The sequence below is a fragment of the Hippoglossus hippoglossus genome, chromosome 3 (assembly GCF_009819705.1).
Source record: "Hippoglossus hippoglossus isolate fHipHip1 chromosome 3, fHipHip1.pri, whole genome shotgun sequence".
In the NCBI taxonomy this organism is placed as follows: Eukaryota; Metazoa; Chordata; class Actinopteri; order Pleuronectiformes; family Pleuronectidae; genus Hippoglossus; species Hippoglossus hippoglossus.
This window is the reverse complement of record NC_047153.1, coordinates 22,614,355-22,638,229: the sequence shown is the minus strand read 5'-3', so window position 1 is coordinate 22,638,229 and position 23,875 is coordinate 22,614,355. Positions and strand designations below refer to the sequence as shown.

Here is a 23,875-nt window from a genome sequence, read left to right as displayed (position 1 = left end):
TCTGCTTGAGCCACTTGTGTAGTTGCCATGTTCCTGTGCCTGTACATCAGTGAGCATCTGCTCTTTCAACAAGGTCCCTATGGCCTCAAATGTCAGAGCAAGCAGCTGCCAGACAAGCACATTTTGCAGCAGGCTTGTGTTTCGCCTCCTCCCATCCCTCCACTTCTTGTTCTGTGATGTTAACTGTGATTGAAAGTAAGTAGACAGCAGCAAGTGGAGGGGAGATGAGGGGAAGGGTCTCTGCTTTTAGAGAATTGGATTCCTGCGGTTCACAGGAGTAGCTACTGCTTTCACTGTTGCTCAGTGCCACGGTTTTCTCCAGGGCTTCTGGGTCAGGCGGGGGAAGGTGTTCTGGTGTGCATTAGGTATGGCCTCCTCTCCTGTGTGAAAGACCACTACAATGGGAAGCCATTTGTACCTTGTCCATATTGTGGTCCATGTACTGTTGGGTATCAGGGGACAGAGAGTGTGTGCAAATGTATCAATAGATGTCTCAGTGTGTATATGGGTGTGTGTGTTTGCCTGTGTGTACATGTTTGAGTTAGCTTGTATATGCTCTTATATACATTGCACTTATCTGCACCAGTAGTATAACATTTTAGACAATGTGGATCCCCTGTTGTCCAGAGCATAGATGTCACAAGATGTAACGGAGGGGAGGGGGGGGGGGGGGGAGCGAAGTAGTTGCAGGACGTGAGCACTGAGGCGGAAGAGATGGAGGGTGAAGAGACAGGCAGGTACCCCCCAGGAGGGGCCCGGGGGTAGCCCCTCCAGCTCTCCCCCCAAGCACAATCTGCTCTGCTCTCAGACACTGCTATTGATTTGTCCAGCAGATAAGACCACAGGTTAGCAACTCTGCTAAGTACAGTTCTTTTCACCTCTCTTCACCTGCAAACAAAGGCTCGACAAAAGCTCCATTTGATGCCAGGTGACATTGTTTCCTGGCCACTATTTTTCCTAGCCTCAACATTTGCGTCACCTATTTTATCCTTCCCCAGCACAAAGCCTGTATGAACCATCAGGGGGCACTGTTATACTCAGTCTTACACCCTATAAATGACCCAACCCAAACCTGGCATCGTTCTCCGTTGTCTTCTCCCGAGGCTGCAGGAAGCCATGAGCTCATAGTACTGGCAAGTCCACAAGCTGTGAGAAAAGGCACTTTAGGTGTCAATCAATCCAGCGCCTTCATCTCCGGGTCCCAGGAAGTTGAAATTCTGTGTAAATTCAACCGTAAAGTAGATTAGTCCGAACAGCAGCTTGACATTGTGCCTGTACTTTGCTATATGAAATCAACATGTGTAGTGAAGTGTAAAGTTTGAACCTGACAGATCAGATGGAAGCCAAGGCAACTCTTGATCAGCTTAAGACAGACAGTTCATTTCATTGCCAAGCTCTAATGTGAACGGAAGTGAGCAGTACCTGTGTGCTCACCGACAGATGGATGAATCAAGTCTTCAAAAGGCTTCATCGGTGACACATTAACATGAGCCGAGCTTCCTGGAGGACTCTGAATTCTGAGCTGTCACAGGTGGCAGATGAGATAAAGCTACTATGCAGCTCTGCTTGTTTCGTAACATAACCCAACTCATGTTGAGAAGAAAATTGGCACCTGCTTGACATCTATTAAAAAGCCGTTTCTGAGATGTGAGGGAGGGTTGTAACATGTCTTGTATTTTTAATTAAAACAACCTCCTCTGAGTCATCACCCGCTTTTCATGTGTCCGAAGTCAGAACAGGTGTGAAGGTAAGACAATGAACAATGAGTGAAGAAATACCACAAGGGTGTGTTTGAAATGCAGCTTCCCACGCTTTAATTGCAAGCTAGTATGTCTTTACAAGACATTTCAACATGCTTTATCATTGTTAATTAGAAAAAGGCAGTGTAGGACAGCATAATACCAGCTCAATACCAGTCATTGTTTGTGTTTCTTCTTGCACATAGTTGCATGCCATTTATCATGGCAACGAGCCAGACTTGTTAGTATATGTTAAACTTGTCCTCTCTCAGATGAGAAATGAAGGCCATTACCCGCAGTGTAATGCTTTGCGGGCTGGGAGTTGCCTGCAAAATGTGACTGAATGGAATAAGAATCTTCAGAGGTATCAATAGTTTTGAGTTGTCAGAGTCTGAGTTTTGTTGTGTTGCAATGAAAGAGGAATTATTTTAAAAATTTCTGAGCACAATCAACAAAGTTATAAAAATGTATGGGATAACCAGATTGCATGTTTCAACAAGAAGCAAACAAACAAAAAAAAGGATCAAGCATTGGATAGTCAAATTTACACACACACGCATGGCACCAGTAGATTCTTAAGATGTTTTTACTGGCAACTAGTTTCCATTCACTTTTACAGCATCTTGTCTTGTATAATACAAATGTAATGCAAACATCAAATGGAAGTAGATCATCATAAATGCAAACATACATATTAACACCACATTAATATGTGGTAATGGAGGTGTTACCAGCTGCATATTTAAATACAAAAGATGCCCTCTACTCGCACACAAAGAACTGCTGGCACCTTCAAACCTTCCACTTCATCCTTGGCTCTGTGGGAACCTGTAGCTTTAGCTGTTTTGCTAGCTACCAAGACCATTTACCTGCAACATGAACAAGGAGGACAGGGACTAATTGCAGGGACAAATGTTCTCGACTGCAGGGTTTGCAGTTGTCTGGGCCTGGTCCAGGCCCTGTTTATCTCAACCTCTGTTGGCAGTCATACACACACCACACACGAGATGCTCTGATTTAACCAGAGGCAATGCCCCTGCTAACCCCCACTCTTTCTCATCAAAGATTCATAAAGGCAAGGTTCTCAATGATTTTCTGTCTCTTCCCGTATTCACAGCTTGTTGTCCTCACCCTCCCTGTCTCCTGCCAGTCAGACAGCGTAAGTCAGGCAGAATTATGGCTGAAGTGGCCGCTGGCTCCCAGAGAGTGTTTGTATGTTAGTGTTTGTGTATATATGGGGTGTGTGTGCTTGCACTGGTAGGCGGAGACACCGGGTAAGGACATGGGCATTAGGGCGAAGGGACGAATGGACAGTGACATGTTGGTGTTGTACTAAAAACGTTAGGAGCCCCCATGCGGAGAAAGGAGTTAGACCCCGCCCGCTCCTCTCCTCCCCTCAAACACTCCTTCCGCTGCTCTTTGTCTTCCGCCCCAACCCCTGAGCCCTGCACAACGTGACAGCCTCCGTACTGGATCTAAAGTATCTCGTTCAGAGCCCCAGTCACCAGGCCCAGGGCACACCATCTGTAGCCCTCCGAGTCCTTCCGTGTGTGTGTGCGTGTGTGCATGTGTTTGTGTGTCCATTTCCTTGCAAGCTTACGAGCATGGCTGTGTGTGTGTGTGTGTGTGTCTGTGTATGTGTGTGTATCTACGAACCCAAACCACCGTGCCTCAGCCTGTTAGTCTTGCTACTTACCAGGCTTAGCCAGATGAGGGCCACTCAGCCCAGATCTAATTCCTTCGACTCTGGCAGCACTTCACTCCTGGCTCTCTCTGCCTCTCGAGTGTGCATCTGTGACCTTGGCTGACATCGTAGGGGGTTAAACTGTGGACTTGGAGATGTGGCCAAAGTGATTGAGTTGTAAGCTAGTTTTTGGATCGGAGCTTCCGAGCCGCCATCTGCACTTCTACGGGGCTCAGAAAGAGGTTATCCGTCTCTTACTCCCCACAGCTGACCCTGGATCAGCAGTAATGGCAGAGAATTTAGTACAAAGCAACCTTGCCTGGCAGGAAGTGCAGAGCAGGGGAGTGAATAAAATCATTAAGACACATAACTAATGAAGAGTTAGTTAATGTGGAGCTCTTGTGGCTTTTGTTGTTCATATGGCAAACAAGCTAAGACTGTGTCACCTTTTACTGTGACTTAACTTGACTAAACAATGAACACCACCCTGTACTTAACTCACATCATTATCAATATGAACAAAGCCTTTGGCACTGTAGATAAAGGGTTGGGTTCTATGAAACACAGTCCTCAGCGCTGCTGGTATTACAGTTATTGCATAAAGTCCTGATATTGTCACTATAAACAGAACACTCTGCAACACCTGTTAGACCACAAACAGCTTTTATTCAACACTCAGAACAACTTTTAATAGCCAGTAGACACACACCTACACAAACACACATAGCAACACATCTACATAGGAAGGTATTTACTGTATTTACTCGCACACACACACCCAAACACACTATTATACTGCGTTCCCTGGCTCACTGTGTGCATCCTGTTCAGTAAAGCGCCTTAGGGCCGAGCCTGGCTGCTCCTCCAAACAAATTGCTGGCTGTTCACAGCGTTTTAAATGCCGAGGCCCTTTAATTAAACTATTTACTTAATTGGGTGAAACAAAACTCCTGTTCACGCAGCGGGAGCACCAGGTGATGCAGAAGTTCAAACACCTGGCAGAAAGTGCTCCTCCGGCATGGACGCACAAAGTACACATGTGTACACATGAATGCACATACGCTTGCATGCTGTGTTACAAATACTACAGGCCTATCTGACTCATGGACAGAAGAACTTTTTCTTTGGTTTGTCTTCTTGCAAAAAATAACCCAAATGTACGTGGGAACATACAAGTTACTGTATATCCAGTCTGACACTTTCAAAAGGCTATAAACGGAGTGATTAATGGAAACTTCACTTGTTGACAGATGCCTATGTGGGAATGTGAACATCTTCTCCTACTGCGCGCCACTCCTTTGTTTGTGCATTCAGAGGTTAACAAAAAAGACACCAACTGAAATTAGATTCAAAGCCTTAAGTGCTGCTTGAAAGGATCCATAAATTGCAGTCAGCCTGTTACATTTTATGATCTTGACTAAATGTGTGTGAGAACTATTATGACTAATATTTAAGTGTCAGATTTTGGGGTGTGAACCGCATCTTTTGTCATGGGTGCTTTTTAAATCTCTGAGAAACACATTTTGAAATTACATATTTTGTTGTCCTTTGAGTGCATAAATACCTGTTATGAACATGATCATACTTTCTTTATTAATGTGATGATGTAAGCTATGTGTTTTGACGTGAGTGTCTTTTCTGTGTTAATGGTGTAATTATAGCCTGTTCCTGGACCAGTGCAGGTTAATGAGGTTTAAGATTTATGACTGTTCCAGTCGGGTGTGTATCACTGGTTTGCTGAGGTGACAAGCAGTGTCAACAATAAGGTGCAGTTTGAACAAAGTTTCAAATTCATTTAAAGAACAGCAGTGACCTGCTCTTTTTTGGTTCTCGTAGAGTTACTTGTTTGTGTCCATGCTTTGTGTAAAGGGGAACAGCAAATTCACTGTGTTAGTTTGTGTAAAGCAGTTTAATGAACACGTTTCTGAAACCCAATATCTGTTGTGCAACAGTTTAAAGCTTCTATCTCACAGTTTAACTTTACACAAAAGCATCAGAACCTAACACCACATTCCCTGGAGCTACAGGGATGACTTGTAACTAGGCAATTGAAGTTATAGCAGGCTATAATTAGCTGGGCCAGCTTGACCCCGCCATTGTCACCTGAAGACAGGTGGGAATTGTACCCATGCTGGATCGACCTTATCATGTGACTGGAGTCAGGCCTTGTCCAATGGCTCGGCTGTATAGCTGTCGAAGCAAGCCTCATCCATCACCAGCTTTATTGCACCATTCAGATGATGCCCACAGGGCACTGACGCTTGCCCAGGAGGGAGGGGGATACACGGTGGAGAGGAGGAATGAGGGTTAAAAATTATCGTTTTACAAGAACACCCTCAGAACAACAACTTTTCACAGCAACAGCGTACCATTGCCCTGGAAAACTAAAAGTTAGTGCTCCCAACGCCACAGTAACCCTTTTCCTGATTCCCCAAGAGCAGATTTACGGCCTTCAGACATCGTGCTGAAAAAGTGCAAACACTCGCAGGCTTGTAACCTCTTTACCCCCTCGCCATCAAGTCCTCTTATTGCTCCATTTTCTCTCCCGGGCTTTATAAATAAACAGCGTCATCAGGAAAAACTTAAGTGTCTCTTCACAACCAACTTTAATTAGCCTTGCCCGTATATATCCAAAATGTTTCTCTCTGGTTTTTGGCCACGTGTGAATCGTTTGGGAACGATGATGGAGAGGGTTGTTGTGTTGAGCTTGAGGTCCCTGCTTAGTGTTGTCCTTGGGGTGTGACTGGCAGGGCCCAGAGTAAACGTTTGTTTTTGGGGGGGTTTTCTTTCTTTTTTTTTACTTTTCCTTCAAGCCAGCTGCTCCTGTTGAACTAGCGTGTAGCCTGGCACAGGTGGCTAGTCAGCCCTAAGCCCCAGTTACCCTCATTCCTCCCCAGTCAGCCGGGAGCACGCACACACACACACACACACACACACACACACACGCACACACGCACACATACACACACACACACTGCTTCACTCTCTCTCTCAGACATACACACACCAACACACACAGATCCAGAGCCTTAGGGGGTGATCTGTCTCCTTACTCCACGTCGGAAGAGTAAATGGCCAGGAGGGCCCTATCTGTTTGTCCTTTTCCTGCCTCTTTTTTTATTAGAACCTGATTGCATTTGAACAATAGTTGTCTGCTCGTAAATTTTGCGCCTGTGTTGACATTAGGCCACATTCCACCCCTTAGCCTGAGGAGGTGAAGGAGCAGGCCAGGGTGTTCGGTAATTTGTTACGCTGTTAAGCACCTAATGGACGTCCACCTGGTTTTTGAGAGCAGTAGCTGTAGTTCAGGGGCTTGCCTCCTTTGCACTTCCAGTCTGCAGCGGTGTTTTATTGCCACCAATTATGAAGGCTATTTAGAGGCTACCTAGCCCTGTGTGTGTTTTTCTGTTACATCTGGTTCACCCTGCTCCGAGACTGCCCAGTCAGCCAGGCCACATCAAACGCCGAGGGTGTGAGGTAAGCAGGGCTGCACAGGTGAGATTAACCCTCTCTGTCTGATCCAAACTACCTCCGCGAGCAGTGCACGGACCCGATGCAGACTCTGGGCCCTGCATTCCCAACTGGCTGGAGATGCCTCAATAATGAGCCTTATTTGTTTCATGTGGTTTAATGAACAGCCTGCGTACTGCAGCTGGCTAGAGGGAGACCTCACAGAGTCTAAGGAAGGGGCTGCCCCACCCAAAGGTACCCAAGCTCCCTGGCAGAATTATTGTTCCCAGAAGCAGCAGTTACATGGTGGCACGTGGGGGAGAGTGCTGAAAGCCCCAAGCAGGACCCACCTCGTCCCCGTCCCCCGTCCCCCCCTTGCTAATGCATTTTTGCGTGGTTTCCTCAACCATTAATTAAAGGGGAAAAGAGTGCATCAGATGTTAGTTTTATTAGCCCAGGCTCCTTAGAGGGAATCAAAATGAAAGGAACATATGTCATGCATTTGATGACCCCCCTCCACACCCACCCCTTCCCTCTCTGTTTCTTTCTCCACAATTGCCCACCTCACACACTCACACACTCACAAAGTGTACAGTCAGCAGCTGTCTGCAGACACAATAGCGTTTGATTGATCCTGAGGAAACGGTTAAGACGCGGGCCTGCCCACGCTTTCTGGCTGGCTGGCTCACATTCTGCACCACTTTACATTTATCGCTGAATGTGGCAGTGATTGGGATAATGGGAGCTGGGTATGGTGGGTGGGGATCTGACGCGCAGTTCAGGCTGAGAGTTCACAGGACCTTCGGAGTCTTCGGTGGTGGCGGTGAGATCCGAGCCTCGACACCTCACAGGTTGGGCCTTGCTCTGAATGTCTCCCTGTCACACTGCCCTCTGCATGACATCACTTAGATCTTGCACAACACAGTAGAAAGATAAGTATATAGATAAATGCTATCCGTCTGTCTCCCACCCGTAATCCAACTGCATGACATACAAAGACAGATGTGCTCAATCGCTCAATCCTTACACAACATTGCATAGATATAGAATGTACATAGATAATATCTTCTTTCTTTCCTTCTACTTGGAACGTGATTGCATGCCTTACCTTCAGGGGCAGGCGGATTTATGAGACACATGCCAGTTTTTTCATGACTTGTTTGATTGCATTCTCAGTATCAGGCTCTCGGGTTGCCAAACCCATAAAAACTCACACCTGGACAGGAGAGCTAGAGAGTCAAGTGAAGCGCAGCCAGAGCATGAGGGAGCAGGTGATCTGAGGTATTTTGCCTTCCTTGATCAGCGCAGGCTTATGATACAGCTCAGAGTTATTGTGGATGATTGATTGATGGTCTGCGCCATTGTATCTTTACACAGGGTTTGGTTTTTGGTCTGGATGGGTTAGTGTGAAGGGCATGCCATTTACTTTGGAGATGATTCTCAATGCGTTGACCTACATTCACTTTGTAAACAAGAACAGTGTCAAACAAATCAATTACTTATTCTTTAATCTTTTTTTTTATATTAGCAAAGAAAAAATGTACAAACCACTCAGGTCGTTGTAGGTGAAAGTTCAACTTTTTACGCAATATGTCTGTCTAAAGTTTTATATATCAAAACAACTGAAACATAAATCCAATACAAGGTATGTTTTGAAGGTTGATTCAATGGATTTTTTTCTGACGTGGATTTGATGAATGGCTTTTAGTATTACTAACAACACACCGCCCAGGATTGACACTATTTATTTAATTACCATTTTACAAAACAACACTTTTTCAGCCTCACTCCAGGAGAAGCTGTACTCTGCACAAGGATCTTCAACCTTTTTGGCTTTTACTATTGTTTGAGACATCGTGCTGGTTTTTAATTTTGAAGGTCACTCTTTCCACATTGATGCACCAACGGAGGGGTCTTTTTGCATTTACTTACGTGAAACAATCACATCAAGTTTATTCAAACTATCTGAACCTCTGTAAATCACTTCCAAAAAGCTCTGTCAGCAAGGCCTGGCTCCACCCTGGTCCGATGATAATGTCCCGAGTCAAGCAGTCCGAGCTGACTGGTCCCATGTGGTTACAAATGACCTCCTGTAGCAATAATGCAATAAGTGTTGTCTCCCATCTACGTTCTCTGGGTTCTTTTTCACTTGCTCTGACACAATTGTGCATTTATCAGTGTAATTGCATGAGTCGGAAGCACTGATGTTGTCTATTAGGCGGATTTCCATCCTGTTAAGAGCAGAGGGTCTTTTAATGTATGGCCCTGCTTGAGTGTACTGCTACACAATTACACACCGACCTGAGATTTAGTGGACTGATGATGCTGATGATGGTTTGGATGGTGGTGATGGCAGTGATATTGGACCACCCGGCCCTCCTCTAACAAGCCTTTCAGAGAGAGACTAAGAGTGAAACAACAAAGTGAAACCGAGGTTAATCATTTTATTTACCCTTTTCTCTCTCTCCTTCCCCTACCTCTCTCTCCCTCTCCCTTTCCTTTCTTTAACCAAGTGATGGAGCCTGGACCATGGAGCGGGGGGAGGAAATCGATGGGGAGCGCATTACAGTAAAACGTATTGATTAGGAGACCTGCGAGCAGTGTGTTGGTCGCGGAGATGGTGGAATGATGCAATGCTTAAAGGAATTTATCCTTTGACTTTTACATTAACCTTTTATTGACTGCTTTGCCTGTCCATAATTAACACTCACTTTAGCTAAAGTGGTTAGTTTGAGCGCAAAGGGGGCTCCGGCCCATACTGCAGCGAGGGCCGTGGAGCTGCCGCCCCAGCCGTAGTTCAAGTGCACTGTGCTGCATGGAGGGAAAGGCCTCTGTGGAATAGAGGCGATAGAATCCTAGATACCTTTCACATTAGCATACCATTTGAGTGGGGGCCCGCTAGGCTATAAGGTTTCAGGGCAAATTGAAATGAGTGATTGTATTGCCAATCTCTCTTGACCGAGCGCCAGATGGGATAGTTAGGCCCATATCTGTCTGGGGTTAATCCATTGGAACAGCCTGGACTCACAAACACGTTCTCTCCCTCCTCAACCTCCCACACACACCTCTTTGTCTTTGACCTTAACTTTAAGGTGGGCTGTTCTGCCATGGGAAAGTCTTTTGGTGAGCCTTGTTTGTACGCCACTGTGGCTTACGCTGAATTTCTAGCCAGAGCCCTGGAGAGCTTAAGGCACCTCGCTTGATATTGACTTTTTGTTTGGTTCCATTTTAGCAGTCAAGGGACGGTACTTCATGAACAGTGGTAGATTGTGTAAAAGCGTCTGCTGAATTACCTACACTATATTATCTTTGATAGTCTTCCAGTCTCCATATCTTTTATATCTCTGCTAAACCAGGAGCCTTCTATTTGCAAGCTAATGTTGCAAGATCCCTTGTCAGATAAATGCAGCAGCTCCATTGAAGGCGACCGGTCAGGTTTATTTTACGCTATGTAGTCTTTCATTATGAGTCAGGACAGGAGAAAAGAGGCGAGTGTTTTCTCTCACAGCTCGACTGCATGAAAACTTAATCAGACCAGATCAAAGGCCTAGGTTCCCTTGGCCTATGGTTTCCTTGAGCTGATGTCAGCAGAACCACACCATGTGTGAGAGTGTGCTGTCTGGGTCGGTTTTCTCTCTCTCTCTCCTCTCTCTCTCACGCGCACACACACACACACACACACACACACACTCTGTAGGATATGTATGCCAGCCATGTCCTCCTCCTTCTCTGAAGTGGCGCTTCCTTTAATTCGCACCCTAAATAAATGATGAGAACATTTAAACACACGGCTCGTCGCAAAGCCCCAAGGTCGCCTAATCGTATTATTTATGAAGTGATGTGCTACATAATGGTACTTAGTGCATGTTAACAGATGCTATTATCAGGCCCTGATCCAGAGAGCAGAAGATATATTGGAACAGTGGATGTTAATGCTGGTTCTCACCACCGTAATGCAGCAGCTCTTTAAAGGGCTAACCGCACCAAAATGCAGCACTTAGGCTGAGAGCCAGTCGAACATTAAGTGGCTCCGTTGAAAATATATAACCACAAATTGTGGCAGCCCCCGGCTGTCCCCTGACAACCTTAACATCCCCTCGACTCATCCATAACCGACCCCCATATTCTTCTCCGTGGCTCGCTGTGTCCTCGCCATCCCCTCCGCTAGTTGCTGGCCACAAGGTGGTGGTGGTCATGTGTGTGTGGTTGTGTGAGGGGTTGTTGGAGGTTTTTCAGGTTGTAGATGGGGTAAAGGGATATGACAGGACAGACCCTGGCATAATGACTGAGTGGGGAGTAGAACTGGCCTCATAGCTCTAGAAGGAAATTCTTGGGCCACCACTCGCAAGAACACACACTACCCACATGACATACAAATGCTGCCTCCACCTCTCCCTCTTGCACCTCCAGGTCAAGGGCCGTGCTCGTCTGTCAAGAGGCTGAGGGAGGGCAGATTTACAATGACAGCAGAGAGCAACACCAAGTCACGGCAGTAAATATTTACACTGGTCTGACAAAAGATGTGGCTAAGGTCTGTGGGGGTTCCAAACACTGTAGAAATTACAACTAGCTCCGATTATTAATCATATCAAAGTCACACAGTGACATGAAGTGGCTGGATTTCTCACTGCTCTGTCATGATTGCAGCAAGAGAGAGTGATGTTCTCAGCAAAGCATCCTGCTGCGTGTGCCTGTATGTGTGTAAGATGAATGAAGCGTTAATCATGATACATGATATCATGGTTTCTCATCAGCTCGGTACTGTGGCAGCCATTTATGGCTTAAGAAACACTTTCCTGACACATCATTCTCTACCACTCACTCAGCTCCATTTATCTCAATGAGCTTCACTGGCTTGAATTGTCAAAGCAGGGAAGTACAAGTTGCATAAAGATCAATGAGTTAAATATCCTTAACCACATGTGCAGGAGTAAAAAGAAAAACAAAGTTTTGTACCAAGAAATTAAAATACCATCCAGTCTCCTTTGTGCACACAGACACACTTACTCTCTCATATCCTGGAGGTTTGAACCAGTATTATTAGGAGTCATAAAAAGGAGAGGAAACACAAACGTCAACTGTCTCCTGGTCAAACACACAACACCCACTGTATGTTTAGGGACAAGTTAAAACACTCACAGACAAACACACATCAAAGGTGTTTTAGCTTCATATGGATTCAACTTTGTGTGGCAATGATTTGAAATCATTATCGGGAAAGCATCACATCTCAAAACATTAAAGCACTGGCAGAAAGTGTTGTGAGTGAGATTGGACACGTGTCCTCATGCTGATGAGTAGTCTTGGTTTTGATGGGAGGGAGGAGTTAATGAGTGTGCTTATTTCCTGCGTCCTGTCGCCTCAGGTGCCATTCGAGCCTGGCCCAGACATTACCCCCCGAGGAGGCCCCAGTGGACCGGCCCTTCTGGGGTGTGGATGACCCCAACATGCCGCTGCCCTTTGATCTGGCCGACATCATCAACAAAGTGGAGTCACTTCTCTGGAGGTGGGCCTTTCATGTGGGAGTGTAGAAATGTGTTTATGTGCATGGTGTATTCATATGTCTCCCATAGTGCCCACATTCAGTCACACTTGTTTATTCTTTACTTTCTTGTGGCTTAATAGTTACTCAAAAAAGAGACCTTATCAGTTTCATGTTTTCATACATTCATGTCTGCAGGTTTGAATCATCTCTGTACTCATACAAAGTTACATGAGTCATTTTCAGACACAAACTTTCAGGCACATTTTCCGGAGTTTGTCTTTCATATATGCAGAACGCAGCAGGAGATCGTCTGAGTCAGACGCGTTCAAAACAACATGATAATCTCCGGAACAGTCAGGAGAGAGTTGCGTCTGGGTCGATCATGCAGGAGACAAGATATAACATTTACATTTTGGTGCAGAGATTATGTGTTTTTGTTTACAGTGCATCAACACCTGCATCAGCCCGAATCAGCAAAAGCTCTCACATCTCATTGTCTGTCCAAGATGACGTCTTCGTCAGTGACTTCTCTATATATATCTCTTTTTCATCCTGAGATGTTTGTCTTCTTTTACGTGCGTTGCATGTCAGAACCATTTTAGACACGCCCACTGGCTTACCCTGCAAGCTGGAAAAGTTATGTCTCACATACTGCCCCTCCGGATAATTTTAGTTTGATGCATATCTGAAAGCAGCTATACAGACATGAATTTGAGCTAAGTTTGAGACATTGATTTCATAATATTGCTATTGTGCAATATTTTATTTCTCAAATATTTATGATTTATGTTTAATATTTATTTGTATTGCTTTATTTTCTATTTTGTATTTATTCTCAGTTTTTATATATATATTTAAATTCTGGTCAACTTTGCTTTTTTAAATGTGCTATATACATAAACTGACTTGACTTTGACTTGGTGAATACTGAAGTAATTCACACATTCTCTCCTTGCTTTGCACTTCGTTGTTCACATTAAAAGGTAAAAATAAATCGTTGTGTAAAGATTGAAAGAAATAAAACCTGAGTGATAAGTCTTAACCTTGCCGTCACCTGCACACAGCCGGCCAATCACTGCACTTGTGTGGAGGTTTCCAAAGCGGAGGAAGCATATTGGCACACACTGTAATTCAGTTGATATAAGAACTGACCTTGACACGACACTTTATTAAGTTATTCCTGTCATATTCAAATTTTAGTCTTCAACATACATCACAAGTGTTGAATAGATGTATTTTGATCAATGATATCTTCTTTTTCTATTATCTCTTTGAACAGGATGTGAAGGATGGAAAGATGAAGAGAGACAGAAACAGAAGGAAAAACCCACCAGCTTTTCTGAATGCCCCCCCCCCCCCCCCCCATAGTAGCTGAGGGGACAGACCACTGACGACATCTCCGTTGTGATCAAGATAGTTTTTTCTTTTGATTGGGGCACCTACATCACTCCCCTACTCCAACCTGCGCTGCCCCCAGCCGACCCCCTGGCGTCTCAGCCGCCCTTGCTTGGATTTGGCTGGAATGGAAACCAGACCAGCACCTTAGAACCAGAGTAGCGCTTCAGTAACATGCTAACAACACAAGCTTAGCGACAAGCTCCTAGTGTCACAGACGTCTAACGATGGAACCCGCATTTCAGTGTTAGCATACATCGTGCAACTATTTATTATTTCAGTGTACTCCTTTTCTTAATCTCATGTAACCCAGTCGCTTTTGTCGATAGATCAACTCATTCTCAGTAGTCCCAGTAGAGTACAGACATATGCTTTCTATTTGTCACACAGTGTTATACAGTATAGGACAGTTTAGAAGAGACTCACTTCGCTCACATGGTATTGTATAGTGTAATCCTGTTTATTGGGTTCAGAGGTGGAATGAGACCAAAGAAAGATTTATGATTAAAAAAAGTTATGAATGTCACCAAATGGAGAACATGAAGAATGTGTTGTTTTCCGTATGATATTGCGCTTGTGTCACATTGATGTGTGTGTGTGGGTGTTTGTGTGCAAACCTTTAGCCATGTGAATATACATGTGATCAGTCGTCGGCCCGTGTGTGTTTGTGCACGTTCACTCTCCCACGTGTCGACATGAGGGCGTGTGTGTGAATGTGATAGTGTGTGCGAGCCTGTAGGCAGCCTGCCAGTTGTTTGTTCTTGAAGATGCGCATATGGAGAAACAGAGACGAGCAGCGGGGCCCCCTCTGCCTCTGCTCTGATGAAAGGCAACACTGATAGAATGACCTGGAACACAACCGCCGTTTCTCATAATTACAGCTGTTCAATCGCTTTTAATTACTCTTAAAGTGTGTACAGCACCATATTCCCCTGTAATGCTGCGGGCCATCTGAGAAAGTGAGCGAGAGAGAAAGAGAGAGAGAGAGATCCGGCGCTTCTGACAAAATCCACTTTCAAAAAAGCTAAAAAGGGTGGAAAAGGGGGCCAACGTCAAAGCAGTGTAGCAGCCCTCCTCGTTTGATTTCCTTCTCTATCTAGTTCATGATGAAGTAGAGACGCTGTTTACTATTAAAAATGCAGAATGCACTCCTTTTTTTACTTCTGAAGTTTTTTCCAAGATGTTAATGGTTGCCAAACGCTGTTCTTGCTTCTTCTTTTCGCAGCGCCTCTCTTGTTTGTTGTTGTCAGAGAGATTTGTTTGTAGATCGGCAGTAGCGTTGACTTGTTTGAATCACTCTGTGCTCCCTGCGCCACAGCTTGTCTGTCTGAAGCAATAGGAATGGCAGTAATTAAAGAACTGTTTTATCCAATAACCCGCATCCCTCTGTTCATTGTGTGCTTTTGTCTTTTTTTTTCAGTCCTGGTGGATAACACTGGTGCACATGACACATACCAAGGTTTCTTCAAACGTGTTGGTGCGTGTGTTTCACTTTAAAAGTTGATTGATTGTATTTCTCCTAATATTTTTCACCTGACCTTGAACCTATAGCCAGCCCAGGCAAGCATGAGTCTCTTTACTCTCCCTCTGTGCTGCTGTGGAGGTGAGTTACTGTGTCTTCCTCAAGATAAATGGGACGGCAATGGACAAAGATCCCTTATTTAATGACGTAGCTCACTGTTAGGTAAAGTAGCATCCAGCCAAGACCAAGGTCAGATGGGGCTGACATGCAGAGCAAGCCGACAAATAATGTTGCTGTGAATACCAGAGAAATGAGATTTACTTACAGTCGCTGTCAATCATGGGAACTTAGAGATATAAATACAGTTCTGCTAATTTTCCCATCGGGCAAACATTTGGGTTTTCCAAGCCTGTTACAACAAAAGCAAATAAATCTTGGTGATACTAATTGAAACAGGACTTTGCTGATAGTGCTCTCTCTCTCTCCTGTCAAATCCTCACAAGTGGAGGAACAGGTTTTCTATCACTGTTCACCTCAAACTACTTTTCACAAACTACCTCCATATCAGATTCAATTCTGTTTGAATGCAACCATCTTAAATCATTAATAGCGAAACAATATATATATTGTTCAGACAAAATATATCAACAATACTGCATAATTCAATACTTTTAATGGGATTAGCTTGTTCTATAGTGTTATTGTAATTTAAGCCATGCAGCGGCATTGGATGTATGGAAAGTTGGACTGTCGGTTGGTTTCCTCTCTGGTCCAACTATGAGATGCAGTTATGCATGGTGAACAGAAAATGAATCCCAATGGTTTTGTTGATTCCTCTATAGTGTTGAGTACTACATGCTAAACTACAGTACACATTATACTTTGCATTAGCATGCTAGCATTGTCATTGAGGGTATTCTAGCATTCTAAAAGACAAGCAATGTCCACAGTCAACTTGATGCTCCCACAAATAACCTCCCCGGTAACGTTCGGGAACCTTTTTCAGAAGGGGATCAATTTCCGCATTTGGCCCAAGGAATTGCTGCTAGTACAGTCTCATAGAGCAGCTAGCATGGCTGAAGACTCTTCATCTTGTTCACATTTTAAGGCAAGGCGGATATTTGCATAGAAGCAGACACCTTATTGTGGACTTTGAAAAGACACCATTTTTTGTTTTGTTACAAAACAAAAAATCACCATCAAGTGTTTGTTAAATACATGTGTTTTTCTGCTCTGCGTTCATCAAGGAAGCCTTTGTGTCAGGCTTTATTTTGGTTAGCTGCATCATGCTCTCTGTTGTCTTTGAACTTCAAAGGATCTGGCTGAATTAGCAGAGCAAACAGCGTCTACGACAAATTGATTGATGGATTGGCTGATTGAGTGATGTCACTCCCAGTGATGAAGTGATTGCTAATGTTCTGTGTGTGAGTCTCCAAAACTTCAACTGCACACCCCCTGCCATCGGTGGACCGCCATCCCAGAGGTCGCCCATGTTAACTACTTCCTGTAGCGGCTGAGTGACTGAGTGATGGATAAGTGCGCAGCGCTCTCCCCTCAGGGGCCGACTGGAAAAGGGCCCCACTTGAAGAGACAATTACACAGCGCTGGTGAGAGCCACAGGTATGCATTGTTGTGACCGGGGTCAACCGCCAGCCAACCAGCCAAGCCAGCCTCAATTAGGCCAACAATAGGTGCAGGGGAGAGATAAAATAACCAGGTGTGTGGTAGAGAAAGGTACCGGTTTGGGGTCATATCCCAGTCAAATGTTTCGGTGTGTGGCTTCAGGACTGGGCTTGATTGTAGTGCAGTTTAATGAAATCAGGAAATGGATCTTAATCTCAATTTCAAATTGTGTTTATATCCAATTTATATAAAGAGATTGTTATGCATTATTACATTATTTTGATGAAAGATTAGTCTGTTTATGACAGTGAAGGACAATTTGACTATTTTATATTTACAACTGAGCAAGTCTGACCTCAACCATAATATTATATAGTGTAGACTGTGCTTATTTTGGGTCCAGGTTAGGTGCATTCCTCTGTGTGTATGCATTACAAGCTTCAGTATTTGCATTTTGTGTTTACAAGAATGAATACATGTCTTTGAGCCTGTTGAACAAATGAGTAGGTATGTGTTAAGTATCTGACTGTGTGTGTCTTTGTGTGTGTGTGTGTGTGTGTGTGTGTGTGTGTGTGTGTGTGTGTGTGTGTGTGTGTGTGTGTGTGTGTTGTGTGTGTGAGTGTTTGCTTGTGTGTGTTGTGTGTGTGACTGAGTGTTGCAGGTTCCAGGGTGCAGCCTGGTGTTAGAGGCCCCAGGGTCAGAGAGGCAGTAGTAATTGTAGAAGCAGGCAGAGGACCTGAAGATAGCATCGCAGCTCTGGGGCAGCTGTCAACAGTGGGAAGGGCTGCGCTCATTTGTCACTAACACAGACAAACAGCACTCAGCGCCGACAAAACACTGACTTGATTGAATACTTGTGAAGCAACAGCAAGCCCTAATGTTTTGCAACTGTTAATTGCACCAAAGGTCATAAAAAGGCAAAGCGCAGAAGTTTCTCATCAGCATAAATACAAGGCAGCGTCAGGCAGTGATTGCTCTGTGAATGACGTTAAAGGTCACACAGACGGTAAGGTCATGCCTCTCATATATAACTTACACTTGAAAAAAAAATCTCAGTATTGATCAGTAAGCACTGATTTAATAACTGTGTCTAAGCAATTATATTCATTTCTCAAGATAAAATAATTTGTGGTTATGTTTTAATAAGGATTCATGTTGCTGCATTAGCCAGCTTTGACTTGATTATTTATACAACTACACAGCAGTTGTTTAAATTTCTTTTTCTTATTCTTTTGTGTATTACTCCATGGAGTCACAATATTAATAGATGTCATCAACTCTCAGAGCTTTAAATATATATATGTGTGTGTGTGTGTGTGTGTGTGTGTGTGTGTGTGTGTGTGTGTGTGTGTGTTTGTTTGTGTGTGTTTGTGTTTGTGTGTGTGTGTGTGTGTGTCTGTTTCTATATGTCATACCTATATGTACTATATATATTGTACAAATACAATACACATCCTCATGCATCATCCCGTGCCACTGCACTTTACACAAGTACATTTGTCACTCTCTAAATAATATTTACATCTGTTGTGTAAGATGTATATTATCTTCACATTCTCTGTAATTTTCTTTTATTTCCTTTGTCTTCATTTTCTATTTTATTGCCTATTTAATTCTATTTCCATACTTTCCCCTGTTCCCTTGTCTTTCTCATTCTGACTATCTGCTGCTGTAACAAGTAAATGTCCCTGACATGGGATCAGTCAAGTTTATCATATCTATCTTATCCAATCACTGTGCAGCAAACACCTCTGTTTGCTGTTTTTTATTTTTTTTAAACTTGTGGTTCAGAGAATCGACTAAATCATAAAATCCCCAAATCTATGTCCTCTTCCCTTTTCTCGTTGGAGCCGCTCGCTGTTGCTGCTGAGCTCAAAAGTCTCGAGCATCTCTTCCGACAAACCCGCTGTCCTGTCTGTTAGCGGGGTGATCGCCACTGACATGCCCACTGCCCCTCAGTTCACTTAGTATTAGAACTAGAGTGAGAGCAAAGTGATGCTGAAGTCGTGATGCTGATGTTGATGCTGTCAGGATCTTGGCAGCTTAGCGGCTCTGATGAGTAGAGGGTATGGCATTCTGTGTGCGTGTGTGTGTGTGTGTGTGTGTGTGTGTGTGTGCGCGTGTGCGTGTGATAGGAGAATGTAGAGTAGGTCTTCTGGGAGAGAGAGGCCTTTCAGATCAAACAGCAGTCTGATCAAATGTAGAGCATGCTTGTGGGTCACTGCTGTGGCCCTGGCTCTGGTGACCAGCAGCCCTGATATCATCTGTCCTGCAGGACCTTCCTCTCTTTATCTCTTGCTGTCTCATTTCCAATCTGCAGCGACTGACCCATTTCTCTCATTCACTCCTAATCTTCATCTGATGCTTTACGTGCACCTCTTGTCGAATTGTCCGCTCAGTTTCCTGTCAAAGTTCAAACTGTAGAAGCTCCCTATTTTTTAAAGTTCCATTTAGTTATTTCTACATAATTTACAGTCAAAATTATAATCGCTGTGAACGAAAGAGGCTGTGAGGAAGAAGCTTTTATTGGCTAAACTGTCTGTTCCATCTGCTTTAGGGATCAACACAAGCCAGGTTTACTTGTTACTTAACATTTAACTTTATGACGTTTTCTTTGTTACAAGTATTATTATTTTTATTTTAACATTTCGGAGAGACACGACCTTCACATGTGTCGCAGGTGCTGATCTGAATCATGGAAAGAACATTAATAGAATCACTTCCTCTTTGAAAGCACAGCATTTGTTTTGCTGTTGCAATGTTACTGAGTAGAACTGTCTTGTTTGCTTGACAGACCTCTGTCAACATGCAATGTATGAAAAAATAATACGAGTTAAGTAAATCATTCAAACTTATACATACAAACCGTACACGTGAACACTTCTGTAGTTTGAGAAAGAAAGATGCAACCAGCATTGCCAGAGGTCTAAACAGACGTGTTTAGAATGGACACTGAACTAGTGGTTTAAATTTTGAGAAATCAAAATACTGCAGATTGCATCTTTAAATCCTCCTTCTCTTCTCTTCTCTTCTCTTCTCTTCTCTTCTCTTCTCTTCTCTTCTCTTCCAAGGGCCTCGCCCCATTCCCCCTCCTCACTTTCCCACCCTTCAGCCACATTTAGCTCTCTTCCCTCACAGTGACGCTGAAGCATCTCCGCTCATACCTGTCTCACTCTCTTACCATTGCGAGCCCTGTTAGTGCTCTGCCATTCATATCAGTGGGATTAAATGGATCGTTTTCCAGCGTGAGCGGCGTCTCCGCCAAGTGGACTTGATGTCAGGCCAAGCATAATTGAGTCATCTGCATCTCATCTAAAATGGATGAAAGGACTTTTGATATTACACCCCCCCACACCCCCCTCCCCCCTCTCTGCAGCAGGAGAGAGAGAAGGCGTATAGGCTGGCACCGCTTCTGTTACAAAAGGTAGCCATTACTACTTGTGTGCAATGACAACACCTGTGACAAGTGTTTCAGTTAAGCCAAGTAAAACAAAAGACTTGGCTCTTTTCCACCAAATTAGAACTGGTTTGTTGATTCGGATCCTTTCAGGATTCATGGAACCAGTTTCAACGATTCCTAGCACAACCGTTGTAATGAATGGATGTGTCATCAAAGCAGGGCGTTGCACAAAGCACATTGGAGCTCTCTCCAACCTGTAGAATTGGACTCACCCATGAATATCATCTCGTTTCACATTTAAAAACCTTTATTTTTTTCTGGCTTCAAGTCATAAGCGCAAACTACAAAGGAAGCAGTTCAATGTTCATGAAAAAGGTTTCTCTGTGAAACCATTTGGCCAGCAGGGTTTTTCCAAACTCCTCTGTTTAAGCGACTCTAACGCTGTGGAGTAGTGAGGCCACCAGGCATATCTGTAGCAGGGTTGATGCATTTACAAACGAAAACAAAGCAATGTGGATGTAGCTCCAGACATTCTCTGTAAATTATCCTAACAGCCCCGAAAAATGTACAAGTGAGCCCGTGTGATAATATACAATGAGCGGGTGTGTTGATGACGATTCTAATGTGCAATGGACTTAAAACTAGACCAACACAAATATCTCAGGATGAAAAAGAGTTGCCATACACTTAGAAGAGGCAGAAGACGTGCTGTCAACAAAATGTGATTTCCACAGCAGAATCTGTACGTCATGTCCTGCCTCCTGCATGCTTTACCCGGACGCCACCCCTCAACCTGAGAGGCAAACTCATGTCTGAGCGCTAAAAGGGCCGATGAAGTGACAGTGAATACCTCATAAGTGATGCATTTAACCTTTCGTCAACTCGCGACGACAACCTCTGAATATTAGGTAGTAATAAGGGAAGGAGGAAGGTGTGATGTATTCATCACCTCATCTGCTCCAACCATGAGGATGCTGGCCAGACACACACAAACACACAAACACACAAACACACACACACACACACACACACATGTCCCCATCACCAATGCTGCTGGCCCTTGATTGACAGCTCTTCAAATGAGTGTCTGAGTAGCACTGGGCTCTGGCCCTCCAAGTAAGTGGGCCGTCAAATTACATCCAGAGGAGCGGCTGGACCCCTCTCCCCTGGCAGAGGAGATCTATTTATTTGTCTGTTTATTTGCTTGGTTTAAATATTTGGTGGGGGAAAAAATATTGAATTTTTGTCCCCCGGTCAAAGTCCTCTCATATTTAGTTAATAAAGAGTAGAGGAGGTTGTTTGCCCACAAAAGTGCAGGATAGGGGACTTTATTTAAGCGAGTCCTCGGAGAGAGCCGGTGACCTTCTTCTCACGGAGGAGAGGGGCTGTGTGTACACTGCGCTGAGATTCCCTCGCTCTGCCTCCACCAGGCTTTGCTCTTCCTCCGTCTATCTGTGCACTCATTTGTGTTTCCTTCTCTCCTTCCTGCTCCCAGCTCTCCTGTTACTTACCATCCTCTCCTCTACTCCTCACCTGACTTTTCTCTTCCTCCCTCCCTCCCTCGCTCCTGTCTTCCTGTCTTTCTGCAGAGCCTTGCTCTATTTGACTGGAGTCTCTCTCTGGATTCCCCGGGCTGCATCCAGGTTAAACTCTTAATTGCCTCGGCAGTGGGTGGTTTAAGGCGCCGGCTCACTGCAGCTCAGCTGGTCCCTGTGCAGGGGGCTGCGGGGTTATTGGAGGGGATGAGTTGTTCTGTGTTGGATTGTGTCTGGTGTGTGCTGGCAGACAGAGCAGGGAGATGATAAAGACTTATTAATATAGATGACGGAGATGACCTCTGACAGCAGCGCTACAGCAGGCCTCTGTTTCACGCCAAAGACAAGACATGATCTCTGCGCGCTCATCTATCTATCTATCTATCTATCTATCTATCTATCTATCTATCTATCTATCTATCTATCTATCTTTTTCCTCCCTCCTCCTGTGTCTTCTCGCTCCAATCCTTAAAACACAGATTAATTTACTGCACACACATTGTGCCCAGCCACACCCCTGCAATCAATACCCACTAGTGGGATAAATCTTAGACGCTTACACCCAGTTAATGTAATTGTGAACATCTACAGCGTCTGTCCGCTGTCCTGATCCCCCCCATATCGGGCTAAACTGCAACACCGTGTGCGTGTGCGCATCAGTCAGTGTAACGTCCATGACGCCCTCACATCTTGTCACACGCGACCACAGCACATGCCCAGTTCGATCGGAGATCCAAGTCGCTGCTCAATCAAGCCCCGGCTACGTGCTAACGCTTTTCTGTCACTGAAATAAAACCTGCAACACGACTGCTTGGCCAATCAATGGGATCGATGGTGTATTGCATCTGCTTATAAATATGTTGACAGCTGTTAGCTCCAATAAGTCACAAGTGAAGTCATGTTCTCCCCCTACTTTAATAAAACGAATACTGTAAAGCTTTGCAGACGGAGAAAACCCAGAGATCTTCAGAGGCCCTGGCTCATTTCATACGGCTGTATTAGCGAGTTAATGCCCCCCGTCTCAGTGCTCCACCCCTGCCATTGATTCCTGTTTAAAAGGCTATGGGTAGTCGATACTACCTCCTCATCGCCATCTGTCTCTATTTACTAATAAATAAAGTGGAGAGCATTGACTGGTATGGTCAGGCCTGTAAAAGCATGCATGTTAATGAGCACAGGGCCTCTGCGGCCGATGAGGGAAGGTGGGGATACTCCACCTCTCCACTAACTCCGTCTCTGTCTCGATGGCTCTGCACAAGGCACAGCACTCCAATCATGGTAATTGCCCGCCGGTCCAGTTGTTGTTTAACGTCCCTCATCAGACCAAATGCAGTTTCGCTTCAGCTGCATAGATTTCTCTGCTATAGGATTGCTTGTATGTTCTTTCAGTTTTTTTTATTTTTATGCTCCACTCTCCTGGTTGTGTGTAGGTCAGCTCTCGAGGTCGTGTCGAGTCGTTTGTCACATGTGGCCCATGAGCGCTGCTGCACAACACTCTGTCACACTGATCAATTACACATCATACAGATGGGCTCGTTTGGAATGGGCCCCGTGACGCGTTTGTTCTAAAAGGTGCTCAATCTTTTCCATCCACCTCCCTTGTTGCACTTCTCTTACAGTTTTGCTTCATCTACATCGGGAGAAATTAATGTTTGTATTAATAAGGATATCAGGAGAGAAAAAAATCTATATTTGGAAAGAAGGAAATTCCTCAAGTTTGATATTCCTGAATGTCAACACACACAACTACACACATGGACTGATTACTCAAATGTATTGTAATGATTATCATCCTAATCATTGCAATAATGTTATTTATTTCGAAGATTTAGAAGAAGAAGTCTTCCCACACTTAAAACACACGTTTACACACACAGCCGTCAAGTCCATTTGGCTTGACACTGATTTCCTGAGTGAAGGGGTGGTGCTGATGTGTGGAAGCTCTCGGAGCTCAGCATAACACAGTACTGCTGTGTCAACTGTGACCCCGGCGACCCCGCAGGAGCAGGAGAATGGGCTGCAGGGTCGCTCTGCGACTCAGGTGAAACCAGGGGTCAGGGGTCAGCTGTCCAGTGTGTCAGGCTTGCTGATCAGGAAGTGTA

At 44.5% G+C, this 23,875-nt stretch overlaps 1 protein-coding gene and 1 long non-coding RNA gene across 4 annotated transcripts in view; one reads left to right on the top strand and one right to left on the bottom strand.

The window, feature by feature from the left end:
- The window catches only part of fto (FTO alpha-ketoglutarate dependent dioxygenase), a 120,936-nt gene extending 107,258 nt beyond the window's left edge, over nt 1-13,678 (top strand). For 2 of the 3 annotated variants that reach the window (XM_034577515.1, XM_034577530.1), the window contains one exon: nt 8,050-8,233. In XM_034577515.1, the coding sequence (XP_034433406.1) occupies nt 8,050-8,218 (169 nt within the window). In that variant the 3' untranslated portion in view covers nt 8,219-8,233. Of the gene's footprint in view, nt 1-8,049; nt 8,234-12,238; nt 12,380-13,637 lie in introns of those variants that run through there. The other variant, XM_034577521.1, reaches the window with a different exon arrangement.
- Nucleotides 12,933-13,631, bottom strand: LOC117756760. Its single transcript, XR_004612850.1, has 2 exons — nt 13,440-13,631; nt 12,933-13,227 (listed from the first exon to the last, which is right to left on the bottom strand). It is a non-coding gene; the product is annotated as an uncharacterized LOC117756760 (long non-coding RNA).
- Nucleotides 13,679-23,875: the final 10,197 nt, after the last annotated feature.